Raw genomic sequence first — 15,905 nt, forward strand, 5'->3', positions numbered from 1 at the left:
GAACTGCTTTTCAATCTCTCCAGCAACAGAAGTCAAACGATGAATAAACATATACTATATTACATCATTATGCTATCTAATACCAAAATAAATCACTTATCACGGATAATATCAAGTACTTAACGTGTTTTTTTCTTGCTTGATGAGGCCTACATCAGCGTTTTAATTGTGCCTGTGTAATGAGATTTGATGACATGAACACACAGCCAAACGCCTGGTAGGATTTGAACCCACCACTAGTCTCACATCAATTTATTGAATTCACAGTTTATCCAATTGTGCAGTCTGTAAGTTAGAATATAATAACGCAATACATATACAGCAGTGAGGCTACACAGCTCTCACTGCTTAATGTGCCAATGAATGATATTAAACATAAAAAAGTATATAAGGCATAATAAGTCATTGTATTTATTCTGAACTGAATAGATGAAATATCTATTTCAATATCATGTTTATCAATACTTTTCAATACGTTTATCACATATCGTGCAGTAGAAAATATTCTTTCAAATAATGTTTTTGAAGATTTTTACATATAAAAAATTGAATGCCCAGCTGGATCAATGATCACGTTGTCAGTGTGGGCAGTAGTAAAAATAGTTAAGAGATGCATGTTAACATTGAATTTTATTTTTTGAGTTGACCTTAACTATCATCACATTTCCTGATAATGTCTACAAATTGAAAATAAACATTCAGAATAAAATCGATAGTAACGTTGACGTCAATCGTATCAGACAGCCCTTACAACAAAATAAAATATTGCTTTATCTCAAAATTTGAGCTATTGTTGTCAAAATAGCTGTCATTTCTTTGAAAAAAAATGTCTAGAATGCTGCTCTATGAACTGCTTCCAGTAGAGAATAATACTCGTAAAATCATTTTCAATAGTGAAAATAAAAAATAGCATCGCACTTGGATCTACTTAGATCTTCCAACAAATTGTATACAGTTTTTATCTATTAAAAATTTCAGGTGCGACTGAAAACTCAGACAACAGACCTGAGCTAGCCAGGCCACTCGATAATATTATTATTATTTATATTATCAGCTATCCGTTCATGATAAATATTTGTACCACCCTTAAAAATAATATTAATATTTCAACCACCCTTTTAAAAGATTAATCTATTCTATTCCGAAACAATTCCATAAAAATCTATTGTGGCGCACTCACACAACTTTCCTTGCCGTTATGAAAATTGATCACCTGACGCTAGTGTTCCCGCACATCTCAAGTCTACTATTCAAAGATTTGAGCCAGCTGGTGACAGGGCAATAACGCTGGAGACACACATGAGGTCTGCTATCTCTTCATAGTGAATGATATAATAGAATCAACAATAATTTGCAATTGAATAATCACATTTTCTCGAATTTAATGCTTATTTTCAATTTTAGGTGAAAATGTTACTGAACATTAATTGTAGAGATTTTCATGCTCAATCTACTCTACTTGTTTTTTCCGTTTCAATTGTATCTGAAGCCTGACAATTGGGAATCTATCTGCATTGATGGGGAGGAGCTCCTGAAATTTTTACAGATATGGGACTTGTGGTAGTTGATAGAGCTTATCGTTGACTATTTCAGGTATGAATTTGATCAAAATCGTTGGAGCCGTTTCCGAGAAAATCACGAAAAACCCTGTTTTTGACAACATTTTCGACATTTTAGCCGCCATCTTGAATTGCATTTGATCGAAATTGTTCGTGTCGGATCCTTATAGTGGAAGGACCTTAAGTTCCAAATTTCAAGTCATACACACACACATACACACACACACAAACACACACCACACACACACCACACACACACCACACACACACACACACACACACACACACACACACACACACACACACACACACACACACACACACACACACAACACACACACACACACACACACACACACACACACACACACACACACACACACACACACACACACACACACACACACACACACACACACACACACACAGACCAATACCCAAAAACCAGTTTTTTGGACTCAGGGGACCTTGAAACGTATAGAAATTTAGAAATTGGGGTAACTTAATTTTTTTCGGAAAGCAATACTTTCCTTACCTATGGTAATAGGGCAAGGAAAGTAAAAACTGACTCAGCTCCCGTAATACTTCTACACTGGTTGAATAACTTGCAATAGCATTTTCGAAAAAATATACAGGACACATGTTAGTGTAATGATTTTTTGTCTCCTTTCTTCTCACTACGAGTCAATGACCTCGCAACCAAACTAGAGATGTCTAAATCCGCATCTGCTCTGACCTGGAGCGATATTCAAATCAACTGCCAAACACATAGCAAATGTATATATTTATTTCATCATCGTTATTATCAGAGAATGAATGAAAAGCACAGACTGCCCTCTGTAGAGCTATGTAACAATACAGTATTTATTTATTCATTTATCATTATTTACAATTAGCTTAAGGACAAAGAAACAGACTACAGTCCAAAACTTCTTTGAAATCTTTGTACAACGCTACAAAACAAATCTTGAACATGCTCTGATTCTACATCAGTAAATCCATCATAACCGTGGAACATGATCCACAGCACTAATTAAATTTGTAAAAACCCAAAAAACACTTATTAATGAAACGATGGAAGACGATGATGATTAAATAAAGGTCTGCCAGCTTCCACATACAGAGCTCTTATTTTCCAATACAGTTTGTGATTTTTGAGCATGCTTTTACTAACATCAGATTCTGCTTTCCAAGGAATTTATTAAACCTGGACCTCAAGATTCCACATTCCATCCAGACCACTCAGACTCACGAATAAGAATAGACAATGATAATAATTACAATAGAAAACTTGAAATAATTGATATTCACATAGAAACAAGAATTTTTCCAGTTCAACAATTCAGTGTAATATATAAGAGAGAAGATCGATGTAGATACAATTCTTAAACACATTTCCCAATCAACCATTATAAGAGTTGTAATATGAGACATATCAACAATCAACAATTAAGTGAGTTGTAATATGAGAATTACTCCTAAATTCGTACTGGCTCTAACAGTCTAATAAAATGATTGTTTCCAGAGATGAATATTGTGGAAAGAATAATAAAATCGAGGTACATGATAATTTGATCTCCCTGATAAAATAGAGAGCGTTAGAGGGAATTTGTTGGAAGATCATTAGTGAATTGGAGAAGGAACCAGGTGCGCCTGTGAACCAAGGTGTCGAGGATTATGTTTAATTACACATTAATAAATCATGTTTAATTAATGACTGCACTATGTGCTTCCTGTTTCTCATTGTTGCTATCAAAGTCGAATGCACCTTGAATTATAAACTTTCTTTATTCAGAATTCTTCCAACGTACGACAACAATTTGAAACGATCGTCACGTTTACTGAAGAATTCAATTAGCTTCGATCTGAAATAATTATTCTCATGCAAAATGAGAGTGAAATATGTAATGGCGATTATTTAACACAGTAGGTAATCCAATAGTATCTGAATTTCACTGCTGTCTAGTGAGTGTGACTGAGTTTAATGTTTACTAATATATTATAACATGATACATTTTATACTTGTTAACTTCCAATCAGACGACGGAAAATATGATTATTCTTTTACAGATATCTTGGAATGAGTCTCGCTATTAATCTAGCCTGAACGATATAAATGAATTTCCATTACGGGAACAGTTAGAAAAATCATGACTATTGATACTCGTAACGTTTTCTGGTTTCCCAAAATCAAATTAAACTTGACAGACACACAATTCCGTCCATTGTATCCGGAACGGGAATCGACTAGTTTAAAATTTCGGTAGCGATGTTCATTGTTTGTGTATAAAGCCTGATTTGATTGGACAGCTCTCCTTTGTTGCATGCAACTGCATCCAGCAACCAGCTGAGCTGTTCGACCATACGCTTTCCACTACTCTACAGTGATACTCCATAATATACTGTAGTATCTATAGAGTGCTCTATAGAGTATGGTAGGAGGCTAGTTCAGTACAGCGCATAGAAAACAATGGTGCCGTCGTTCTGTAATGAATGCAAATTTATATTATGCTTTCGCTTTGGTTTGTCAGTTTTGGAGACCATTGTTCCGGCAATTATGGCTACAACGTCAGGGACCGCCTCTGCTTCTGTCCGCTTGCCTTCTAGCCCCCTGGAATACTTGCCCCTTGCACCCCTAGACCTCCGACCCCTCTGACTCCCTTGCCCCCCTGACCTCCTGTCCCAGCCTCTGCACGAGTCCAGATCCAGCTCCTCATCAATCTCACAGAGCAGCCTCTGCTGCTGTCAGACTTCACCCGGATAATAGCTCAAACTGATGGCGAACGGAAGTTTTCTGTTCCTGAAAAATGTAAGTTGGGATTACAAATTCATGTTTCCTAAGAAATTCAATTCACCAAAACTTGTAAATAATTGGAAAAGAAGTTCCTGAAGAGTTCAAATTGGAATTAGAGTAAATCCATGTTTATCAAGATATTAATTTGTTCTACATACTTGTAAATAATTATTATCGAATGAGAAGAAATGAAATAAAATGGCTCAGGGAATTTAGTACATTCCAAACCTTATTGATTAGAAAGCGTCTAATATGATGAGAGTATGAGAATTTCTGATACTCTGGTCAATATATATATATATATATATATATATATATATATATATATATATTATATATATATATATGGTTATGTGGTTATATGGTTATATGTATATATTTATGTTCAACGGATCTCAAAAACGGCTCTAACGATTTTCACGAAATTTGGAACAAAGTAGGTTTGATATTATATGAAGATTCGATTGCACTAGGTCTCAACACTTGGATGACTCGCTAAAGGATATTAATAGGATAAATACGTCCTTGGAAAAACAGCTGGAAATTTTGTCGTCTGTCGATACCGTAATGGAAGAGAGTGAACGAGTGCATGTGTGTGGGATCATCTAGCTGATCTCACGAGAAGAAAAATTCAGCAAGAGAAACTTATTTTCGTTTATTTCTTTTTTTAGAAAACATGTTTACCTCAGAAATTCCAAAATAGTAACTAGATGCTGTTAGTGTAGAATAGTACATAGTATATTGACAAATATTGTAGCAAACATAGTAAATCGAATTCATAGTATATCTATTTGTAATTGAAGATGTGTTTGTTTTTTGAAGTGTGAATAAATTGTTATTTTGATGAGTGATAGTAGCTTAACTTGGATTTTGATTTGGACTGTAGTATAAATTTGAAAAGAGACAGTTTTGGGCATAAGCCTGTTGTGCCTCCTCATATAACTGTAGAAATAATAATTATACGACTGAGAAATTGAATAAATAAATATAAATTATAAATTCAATCTTTCGTTACAAATTTTCTCGCTCGGTCCCCCGATATTAATCATCTTAATAATGATGTCTTCTCATCGAATTCAATAGTTTTTAGAGTTTATTAGTTTATTTAGTTCATTGATAATGATGAATAATTGGTACAGTATTGAAATAATATTATCATAATCCAATTCTTGTTGTTAATTCTTTCAAGTTCAACGTTTTCATCCTACAATAACTGGCCAACCAGACTAACAAAATTTGTATTGGACCCATTGTTTAAGCTCATAAATACAATTCAGCCAATTCCTGTTCGAGTTTCATCTTGAATTAATGATTAAGTATATTTTCAGAAGTGTACAAACATGATGAATTATGAATAATTATTGTCAAATAGCCCGCTCTGGATCAAACATAGGGATCTTGACCTAGTTTCGAATGAGGCCTGAGATGGTTGAAGCCAAAAATAATAAGTAAACTTAAAACTGAAACGAATTTTAAACTGTTAAAATATAATGTTCGCTATACTTCCGATTGGTTGCATGTTATAAAATCTATATTATTCGAATCAATTTCGAAATCACAATTCCCATGTTTAAAAATTTGATTTGTTATGTTTCATCAGAGTCAAAGTAATTCTCTAAGTGAGTTTTTAAGCTACTTGAGCTTGGTTTCTTCTCTGAGAAATAATGATTTAATATTTTTATTCTAATCCATGTTCGACTGACTAGAAAGAAGTGTAAAAAACCCATAGGCCTATACCAAATTTAATAAACCAAATTATCGTCTTATCTGTGGTAATACTAGCAAAACAAAGAACAAATTAAGAGAACAATGTTAAATTTCTAAAATGTATTTCATTTTAATTTTTGAATTCTCATTTATTATTCTTGTTTTGGAATGATGATTAGTTTTTTGATTCGAAATTAAAGGAAATCCAAGCAAACCAAGTAGGCTCCTTCTTGTTAGAAAGTTTTTCCTCGTAGATCCTTCATCAAAGACCCATCCACAGCAATATTTTCATCAGTCCTCTCAATTGAATTTTCAATGTCTGTTTCCAAGTTTTCTCTCGTAATATCTGTGATTACATGATAAATTTGCGCCCGATGTATGTTGTATTTCACTGATAGTTGGCGTTCTGATATCCAATAATTTGTCGAAATACATATTCATTACTTGTGAAATTGGCTGGAGCTTTTCATTAAAATGTAAGGCTGACATCATTATCTTCACAATGGCTAGCTGGTACTGAGTCGATGCGCTCGCATACATAATGCATAATGAGAGAGAAAGAGAAATGCAAGACCGCTGAAGAGACAAGGCTTTATTCATGAGTGGCCTGCACTCTGCTCTCTGCATTGAATTGTATACTTACTTATTACAGGCTTTACTTTTTCAACGATGATAGCAGGCTTATTTGAAGCGGGCGGAGATTGAGAGTTTGTGAAGCTGGTCGCCCTCGCCATCACTTTTGGTCTAGTCACGACTTTATATTCTGTAGCCAAATCGTTTCAAACTTGGCTTCATAACTACATAAAGCTATCAACTGATGAAACATTGAGCGTGATTTATTCGAGTGAGTGTAGATTCCAGAATTATAGATTGTCGATAAATTATGAGCTGAGTGTTTATTGAATTACATATTTATTCGTAAATTTATAAGATATTGAATTACAAAATCGAAATACACATAAATTATGCAGTTAACATTGTATTGCCAGCAGGTATAATTGTAATGACAGCTAACTAAAAATGCGGCCATTTTACAGAAATCACCTGTGACTCCAACGACCTTTAATCTGGAACTTGTTTTCAGATTCCCAACAGATACGTTAACGTTTCATTCCAAAGATTTATTTTGGATCATATAGCGACTATGTTCATGAATAGCAATTCTAACACATTCTTTAAAAAAATGAAAAATCTATTTTTCCTACAATCTCAATTTGGACCCCAAATTAGCATGGAAAGTTTGCGATGAATCAGAAGCGACATTTTTCTGGAAAAGTGAGACATTACGAAAATAAAAGTAGAGTGAAGAGTAGAGGCGAGGTTTCCAGACCAGTGCATGAATAAATTATAATTGGCCATTATAGTGTGGCAAACGAGGCCGGAAAAATCGTGCTGGCAAGAAGAAGGAGAAGTGATGGTGATGGATGTGTGGTGAAGAAGAAGGAGGCTGACTGCTGGCTTTGTTGCTGGTAGGCTATGCTGCTGCTATGGCCCAATGCTGGGTCATGCACAATCAGACCGATGACTGAGCGAATCTACTTTTTACATGGCAAGAGGTCAGTACTCATCTTCATTATTCTCATATCATTCTCTGATCATCTTATAAGCTTCCCTCAAGTAATTCTTTCATTCCATTATAAATGTCTTTCTCATCACTATCTTATCCATCCATCAATTTCAATTCTTATAAATATGATGCTATTATCATTACTTCTCAAATTTCCTCTTTTCTCCTTATTTTTCTCCCTTTCATTTGGATCTTCAAGTAAACCTAACTGTTTTTTTCTAAGAGTGAGAATGAAATATTTGCTTAATATCACATCTTTTCACTCTGTCATCCTTTAACTGTCAGCGATATTTTCAACACCCCTCTCATCTTCATATTTTTGTAATGGGGATTTTACATTTGAGTTGAAAGCAAGATTATTCATGTATAGATTTTGATAACCTCAACAAATGTTGATCCCGTAAGGAAGGGTTTTTGGGATTAAGACTTGAAGACTCCAGGAGGAAAACTGAGAGGTATGATGTACCAAGCCTATAGCACATATTGTGATCATTATTAGCATATACAGAATGTCCCACGAAAGGTGTAACATTAAACTAACATTTTCATTTATCGACCATTTTTTTTTTATAATCGACCATTTTTTTATAATCGACCATTTTTCAATATATTTCGACTTTTCGATATTTTTGAAAAACTAGTCAATGACTAGAAAACTATAAGTAAAAATCTAGTTCTAAGGATATAGTTTAAAAAAGGGAAAAATCCAATAAGATTCATATAACTTGTTCCTTTGTTTGACGTTTTTGAAATTTTTATTAGCTCTCAAATTTGAAAAAGAATATTCGTTGAGTTCAAAGCCAAATTTGAAACAGTTTGAACTCTCATGAAAAATTGAAAAACGTTTAACAAAGGAACAAAGTTTATGAATCTTTTTGGAAATTGCTTCCACTTTGGATAAAATCATAGATTTTGACGGATGGTTTTCTAGTTATTGACAATTTTCAAAAATATCGAAAAATCGATATATCTCGAAAACTAAAGTTATTAAAAAAGATTTTACTGGGCATGCTTTGTTTAACAAAGAATAGTTGCAAATTCTATTCAGAATCTATGGTCTTCGGTTGTTACACGTTTCGTGGGACAACCTGTATAAAATAACACATCGGGTGAGTGCTACTCAACACTTGGATGAGAAGTTCATCATTGACTCTTCAAGACAAGTGCTTGAAGCTTCACTTCCAGTTTCAAGTGTAGATTGTAAAAAAAGTAAAAAAAAGATTAGACGTTAATTAGTGTAGACGTTTATTTTAATCAGTGTAGATTGTGCTTTGTGATTTAGAAATATTCATAGCAGTTATTTTAGTACTATGATAATATAATATTGACTCAATCAATATCAACAAGAGCATCCACCGCAAAACTGTGACTGTGACCACTACAATAGACGCAGAACAAGCAGAAGTTATAATATCGGTATCAGCTAAAGTAAAAAACCAGCTGTTTCAAGATCAGCAACATCTACAATTTATTATCAGTATGAGCTGCAGCAGCATAGAACATCAGCAGAGTACTCAGGGGGTACATGTACTGTAGTTGCCTGCCAACAAACGCGACCCAAGTACAGTAATGTATTAGAAGACAGAAAACACACCATTGATGGTTGTGAGATTCACTACAAACTGTTAGTATTGCTCAAATGGGAAGCATTGATATAAGAGACTCTGGCAAAATGAGATGGATCAACACAAAAGTCTGGCTAACGGTGCAAACAATGAATGCTCGTCGACCCGCACAATATGCTGATAACATGATGTCTTCACGAACAAATCTGATTGAACCTGACGTTGCAAGGTTGTTTGATGTGGGAAGACGCACGTGTAACTTCATTATAGGCCCGCCTCCAAAACCGCATACAGAAAAGAAACATGACATTGGTATTCTGGGTACGAAGTGGAGAAGAAAAATATATTTCCGAATTCGGAAGGTGTAGACACATTTCCACCAAAATCTCCTCCAAATTCCGAGATGTCAGTCATTTTACCGATCCTCTCTTCATCTGGCCACTCTTTATAATTCTCGATCTACTCCCTTCATCTTATTACCATTTATCCATTTTGCCTTTGAATTAGGAATCTAGACAAAGTAAGAGGAGTAATATAAGCTATGTTTCACTTTCTCCTGGACCCAACCTGTGTAGGTGATGAATTCGTTGGTTAGATGAACATCTAAAAAGGGATTGCAAATCCAAAAATTAAAAAAAAAACGATTATAATACTCCTAGTTTGTCTATCTCTATTGCTTTGGTAGAGATTCAAATATTTGCCATGAAACATATAATTCATAAAAAAATCAAAGAAGAGTTCCCCAAACAATAAAAATATATTAATAACAATATTCTATCAACCTTGATTTTTTTAAAAATTGATTAGATTGTGGGTGCACATCCAGGCTGGTATAATAATATGATAATCAATCACAAAATACAGTAAAAAGATTGAGTACTATTTGAGGTGAGAAAAGATTACCAACTAGACCTTTTTCACGTTACCACTTGACATGGAACGCCTTGAACGGTTTGTTAGTGGGAGTGATAGGCTGACTTGCTCGACATCACGGTCGAATCCTTTAAAATGCAACACCCACCTTCACGCTATAAACACCTGGCAGTTGTGCTCAGCTTTCGATTAATAGCTTTGTTTTTCTCAGCTCCATTAGCTTCATTTGACTTCAATTTATTACCACCTCATAAATCAGAAAAATATCCACAATAAAAACTGGAAAGACAATGGCTGAGTGTAGTTTTACATGAGAACTGATATGGAAAGCCATCATAATGAATGAGTGCAATAAAACGTGGAAAAGCTGCGTGACTTGTGTTTCAAAGTTATCAACAATACATCACTTTGAAAATAATGTTGAGCAATTGTAATTAATTTGATTGGTAAGGCCTGAAACTGTTGGAGAGGATCTTCCACATGTGCTTGAATGATAGAATGAGAGAATACTCTTACTTTCTTTGTCTTCTAAATTTTTGTTTTTATTTCCTGAAATTTTGTACTGGAACTGCAGATGTGGAATACACAAAAACGTTTGATTCACAATTAAAAGGTTTCATCAATATTCAACTTCAAGCCAATCTCGAGACTTAGGAGTATTTTTACTCAATGCCAAAGGTGGATTTTACTTGTGATTTATATATTTCAAACAATTCTAATACTATTGTATCGCTAAGCACTGGTGATGAACATTCTCACATTTGATTCGTAGCAGAGAAAACTTACTGACCTAAAACTTATACAAACTTATAATACTTACGATTGTTCTATTCTATGAAACTTCACCCTCAAAGCCAATTGATTGAAGAAATTAATGATGATTTCTGAAATGCCGTTTGCAGCTCCAGATGCGATGAAGTTTGTACCACTGCTAATAACCATTTCATCCATAAATTATGCCATAGAATAAAACAATCTAGAATAAAACATCTGTATAAGTTTTCTATACTTTTATAAGTAATGAAAAAAGGCAAGAGTGTAGATGAAATCTTGATTGAACGATGACACAAGAGATGATTCAAAATTGAAGTAACAGTTTCAAGATGAAATTATAATTCAGGGGGGGATATAATTTTTCATGCATCATTAGGATGCTTTTCAACAAAATTGACAACTATCACTGATGCTTGTGATGATAGATGGATCTCCGGAGTCAAAGGGTTAGATGATTATGTTTTTACAGTCTTGGGTCAGTATGACCTTCAGCACCCTTTTTCAGTGCCTGGACTCCATCTAAACTCAGGGACCGAAGACTGAAAGCTCTCCACTCTCCACCAGCCTCTTCACAATCATCATTAAACACGCTCTTTTCCCCCTTTCCGCATTTCCCCTTATCCCTCCACTTCTATGCTCGTCGTGTTCTTCTTATTGCTTCCCCTACTTGTCCATTCCACCACATTCGAAGCTGATTTGCCCTTCTCCTCCAGATCTTATCATTACCTTCCACACCCAATTCTTCTAGAAAAGGAGAGGAGCGAGAGCGAAGATAAGACCGCTCACCTCCTCGTCCATTGTTCATTGTATTTGCGAGTAATTGTTTTTCGACGTACAGCTTGCTGTCGTGCTATTGCCATTATCCCGGGGCTAATGTCGTGGAAAGGAAGTGCACGTATAGGGTGAGGGTATTAGAGTGGAGAGGAATAATGCAGGATAAAATAGGCTACTATTGAACCATGATTATTTTATTCTTCAGTAGTGAATGATAATAATGCCAATGTCGTCAGTCTTTAGAACAAAGATAGAATATGATTTGTTATCCGCACTTGAAATAGAAGCTAATAGAAGCTATGGCGATCAAAGTGAGTCACTTTGGATGGGGAGTATGATAGGGTTTTGTTCAAAGTAGAATTCCTTCTAGACCTAGGAACACTTCGAATATGTTGAAAGAAAAGAGAGAAAACCATGAAGATACTTTGGTAGTTGAAGTTTTTAACATGTTCCCACACTTTCAAAAGAAAGGTTTCAACACTATTTGCTAATGAAAACAAGCCTGAAGTTCCTATGAGTCATCTCCGAAGACGGCTTTGGTTTGGTCTCTATGGGCTCAGGGCTCTTCGTTATGGCTGATTACCATTCTTACTCCAAAGGGTCACTTGAATGAATGCATCCTGGATCCTCGACGCCAGTTGGCGTCATTTTCTGTACATCTTTTGAAAACGTTTTCTAGGGATGTTTCGACAGAAATTCTCTATAAACAAAGTATCTTTGTGAAAACAATGAATTTCGGCAGATGTGGGAGAGAGTCCATTTGCTGCTCATAGCTATTATAATATGCCGACTTTGAAGCAAATCTGTTCCAGGCACGTTTCTCTATACAACTTTCATTCATTTCTTTTCCTGTTGAAAGAAAAGAGCTCCAGGTAAAGAATTTGAAACTATAGATTTTTGGATGTTCCCACACTATCAAAAGAGCTTGAGACAAAATTTAGCAGAACGAGATGACAGTCTTGAATTTATTATGCTGGGATTCCCATGACTATTTCATTATCAAATTGTGCTAGCTTTTTCATTCCATGACATTCTTCACATGACAAGACTTGCAAAACCAATTCATATCAAACTATTTGAATTGATACCATACGTGAAAACAATTTCTACTATGATTCTGTACTTTGTTAGAGCGTTAGACTACAATACTATTAATTGTTATTACTGTGTCAAAATATTATTTGATAAGATTGGAATATGCGACAATTAATGCTGAACGTTTCAGTAACCCTGTTTGAGCGATTGGTTCAAATACAGTATATCACGTGTGCAGCAAATTGACAGGGGGCTTCTTTCACATTGGCTACACGGTAGCCAATTACAACCACCATTGTGGTTATAAGGACCCGCCAATAATGGAATTCAAAATCGGAAGTATTTTGGTGATTATTGCTAGCAAGAATCAAGATTTAAAGTTGAATCTGTCAGAAAAAAATGTGCTTCCCACACACTAATCTGAGTAGAGAATATAATTAATTCCTATGTTCCATTCGTTAAGAGCCTCCTATGTTACCAAAGTGTAATGGTTCCAAAGTTAATAACATAGAAAGAGGTTGGAGAAAGTTTGATAGTCAGTCAGGAGCCACTTGAAAATGATCTGTATGCTGGATGCTGCGGTGCGGTGCGGTGCGGTGGTTCTCTGACTTCTGGCTTTACTCTTCAGATCGCTGCTGCTGCTGCTGCAGAGGTAGAGCTAGCAGTTGGAGCTCAAACAAAAACAAGCCCAGAGCGGCCAGCCTCTTGAAATAAACAGCGCTCAAGGCTGAAAGCCTTTCAAAATAATGGCCTGGCCAGATATTTATTGAACCGTTCCAGATGAAAGTGTTGGTTCATTTGGTTGAGCGTTCGCACGCACGCTGGCAAGCGCACACACTGATCTCAGATACTTGTATTCAAATGTGTTCACTGCATGGAACCTCAACCACACGCACGCGCCGCCACAATCATACTACACTATTCTGTTTTATAGGCACTGCTAGCTGGCTAGAGCTGTCACTCCAATGCTATCCAGGTTGTTTTTTCTTCAGAACAAAATTAATGTTCTGAACGTAATGAACACGATCTCCGAATTTTAATGAGTTACGTATCGTAGTAGCAATTGGACCTTCACTGTTTTATTCTATGTTTTCTGCTGATTATTTTCCGTTCTGTGCCATAAATTATTATTGTTATGATGGAAGTCATATCTGTTGGTGTTATGGCCAATGTATTTCACTTTTTATGACATACAACGGGCGTAGTTTTCAGGCAGGAAAATGCATACGAAAATTATACTGTTGAGCAGTAGTACCTTATGATGTGATGAAGTGATGCATCTTGTAAAAATCTGGTGTGGCGCACTCACACAACTTTCCTTGCCGTTATGAAAATTGTTCACCTGACGCTAGTGTTCCCACGCATCTCAAGTCTACTATTCAAAGATTTGAGCCAGCTGGTGACAGGGCAATAACGCTGGAGACACACGAGCTCTGCTATCTCTTCATAGTGAATCATTTAATAGAATCAACAGTTTGCAATTGGATAATCACATTTTCTCGAATTTCGAGCTTATTTTTAATCTTAGGTGAAAATGTTACTGAACATTAATTGTAGAGATTGTCATTCTCAATCTTTTCCATTAATTTTTTTTTGTTTAAAATGTATCTGAAGCCTGATAATTGAGAATCTAAAATCATACTTTGCATAGATGGGGCGGAGCTCCTGAACTTTTTACAGATATGGGACTTCTGACAGTTGATAGAGCTTATTGATGACTATTTTAGGTATAACTTTAATCAAAATCGTTGGAGCCGTTTTCGAGAAAATCGTGAAAAACCCTGTTTTTGACAACTTTTTCGCCATTTTAGCCGCCATCTTGAATCGCATTTGATCGAAATTGTTTGTGTCGGATCCTTATATTGTAAGGACCTTACGTTCTAAATTTCAAGTCAATCCGTTAATTGGGAGATGAGATATCGTGTACACAGATGCACATACACTCATACACACACACACACACACACACACACACACACACACACACACACACACACACACACACACACACACACACACACACACACACCACACACACACACACACACACACACACACACACACACACACACACACAACACACACACACACACACACACACACACACACACACACACACACACACACACACACACACACACACACAACACACACACACACACACACACACACACACCACACACACACACACACACACACACACACACACACACACACACACATACAGACCAATACCCAAAAACCACTTTTTTGGACTCAGGGGACCTTGAAAGGTATTGAAATTTAGAAATTGGGGTACCTTAATTTTTTTCGGAAAGCAATATTTTCCTTACCTATGTTAGTAGGGCAAGGAAAGTAAAAAAGTAATAATGCTCGATTAATACAGGATAGATTGATTCATAGGTAGAATTCACAACTTATTTTACAAAGGGGCAATTCGTGAACTAATGTAGTAGTTGCCTACTACACCATATAGTTAGGTTTAGGTTATTGTGTTATCACAATAAAGTCAGCATCTGATTAAATTTGGCTGCTATTGTCTTTCATTAGACAAAGCAGATAGCTCTCCTTCTCCAACTTCGCAACTTTGGCAAATTGTTTGTGAACTGTGTAGAAATATGATGAACTACTGAAATCTCATCTCAGTTACGAAAATGTATGACTTAATCATGAAATGTTATTATTTTTTCGACAGAATATATTTCAGTCCAATCATATAAATAGAATCAACAATATCAGATTTATCGGGATAACTTGAGTCACAGATATCTACTATTGAAGGCGGTGGAGAAGGATAACCAAATTGACAACAATGCCTTCCCATCAATATTAAGTTAATTTCACTATTCACCGAACTTTCTGAATGAAGTAATTGTAAAATAAACTTTACTCCATTGTGGAATGACCAATATTGATACCGATATGTTTTTATTCTTCAGAAATAATTATTGTAATCTTTATTTTTGAATAGCCAACTCATCGTCTCCACAACCTCAGATCTGGCAAATGCCTGATCTGCCTACCTGCAACAGCCATTCATAGCAAGCTAGCTCTATCATGAAACATTGATAATAATTCAACATCCACACCAAAGTGTCATGAATTCTTGTTTGAAAGAACTATTATTTGTAAATTCATGTCCAATAGACAATATTTTTATTCAATAATATTCTTGTACCTATTAAGTAGCCTACAGGTACGTTCTCATAACTAGATTGTACATAAGAGAAGTAACTTATTATCAATGTTTAATAATG

General features: G+C 35.4%; 1 protein-coding gene across 1 annotated transcript in view; it reads left to right on the forward strand.

Moving 5' to 3' along the window:
* The first annotated feature begins 7,591 nt into the window (after nucleotides 1–7,591).
* Nucleotides 7,592–15,905, forward strand: part of LOC111056194 — a 91,256-nt gene continuing 82,942 nt past the window's right edge. The window contains exon 1 of the mRNA XM_039436534.1: nucleotides 7,592–7,616. Within this exon, the coding sequence (XP_039292468.1) occupies nucleotides 7,607–7,616 (10 nt within the window). The 5' untranslated portion in view covers nucleotides 7,592–7,606. The remainder of the gene's footprint in view (nucleotides 7,617–15,905) is intronic.

The sequence above is a fragment of the Nilaparvata lugens genome, chromosome 1 (genome assembly GCF_014356525.2).
Source record: "Nilaparvata lugens isolate BPH chromosome 1, ASM1435652v1, whole genome shotgun sequence".
Lineage (NCBI taxonomy): Eukaryota > Metazoa > Arthropoda > Insecta > Hemiptera > Delphacidae > Nilaparvata > Nilaparvata lugens.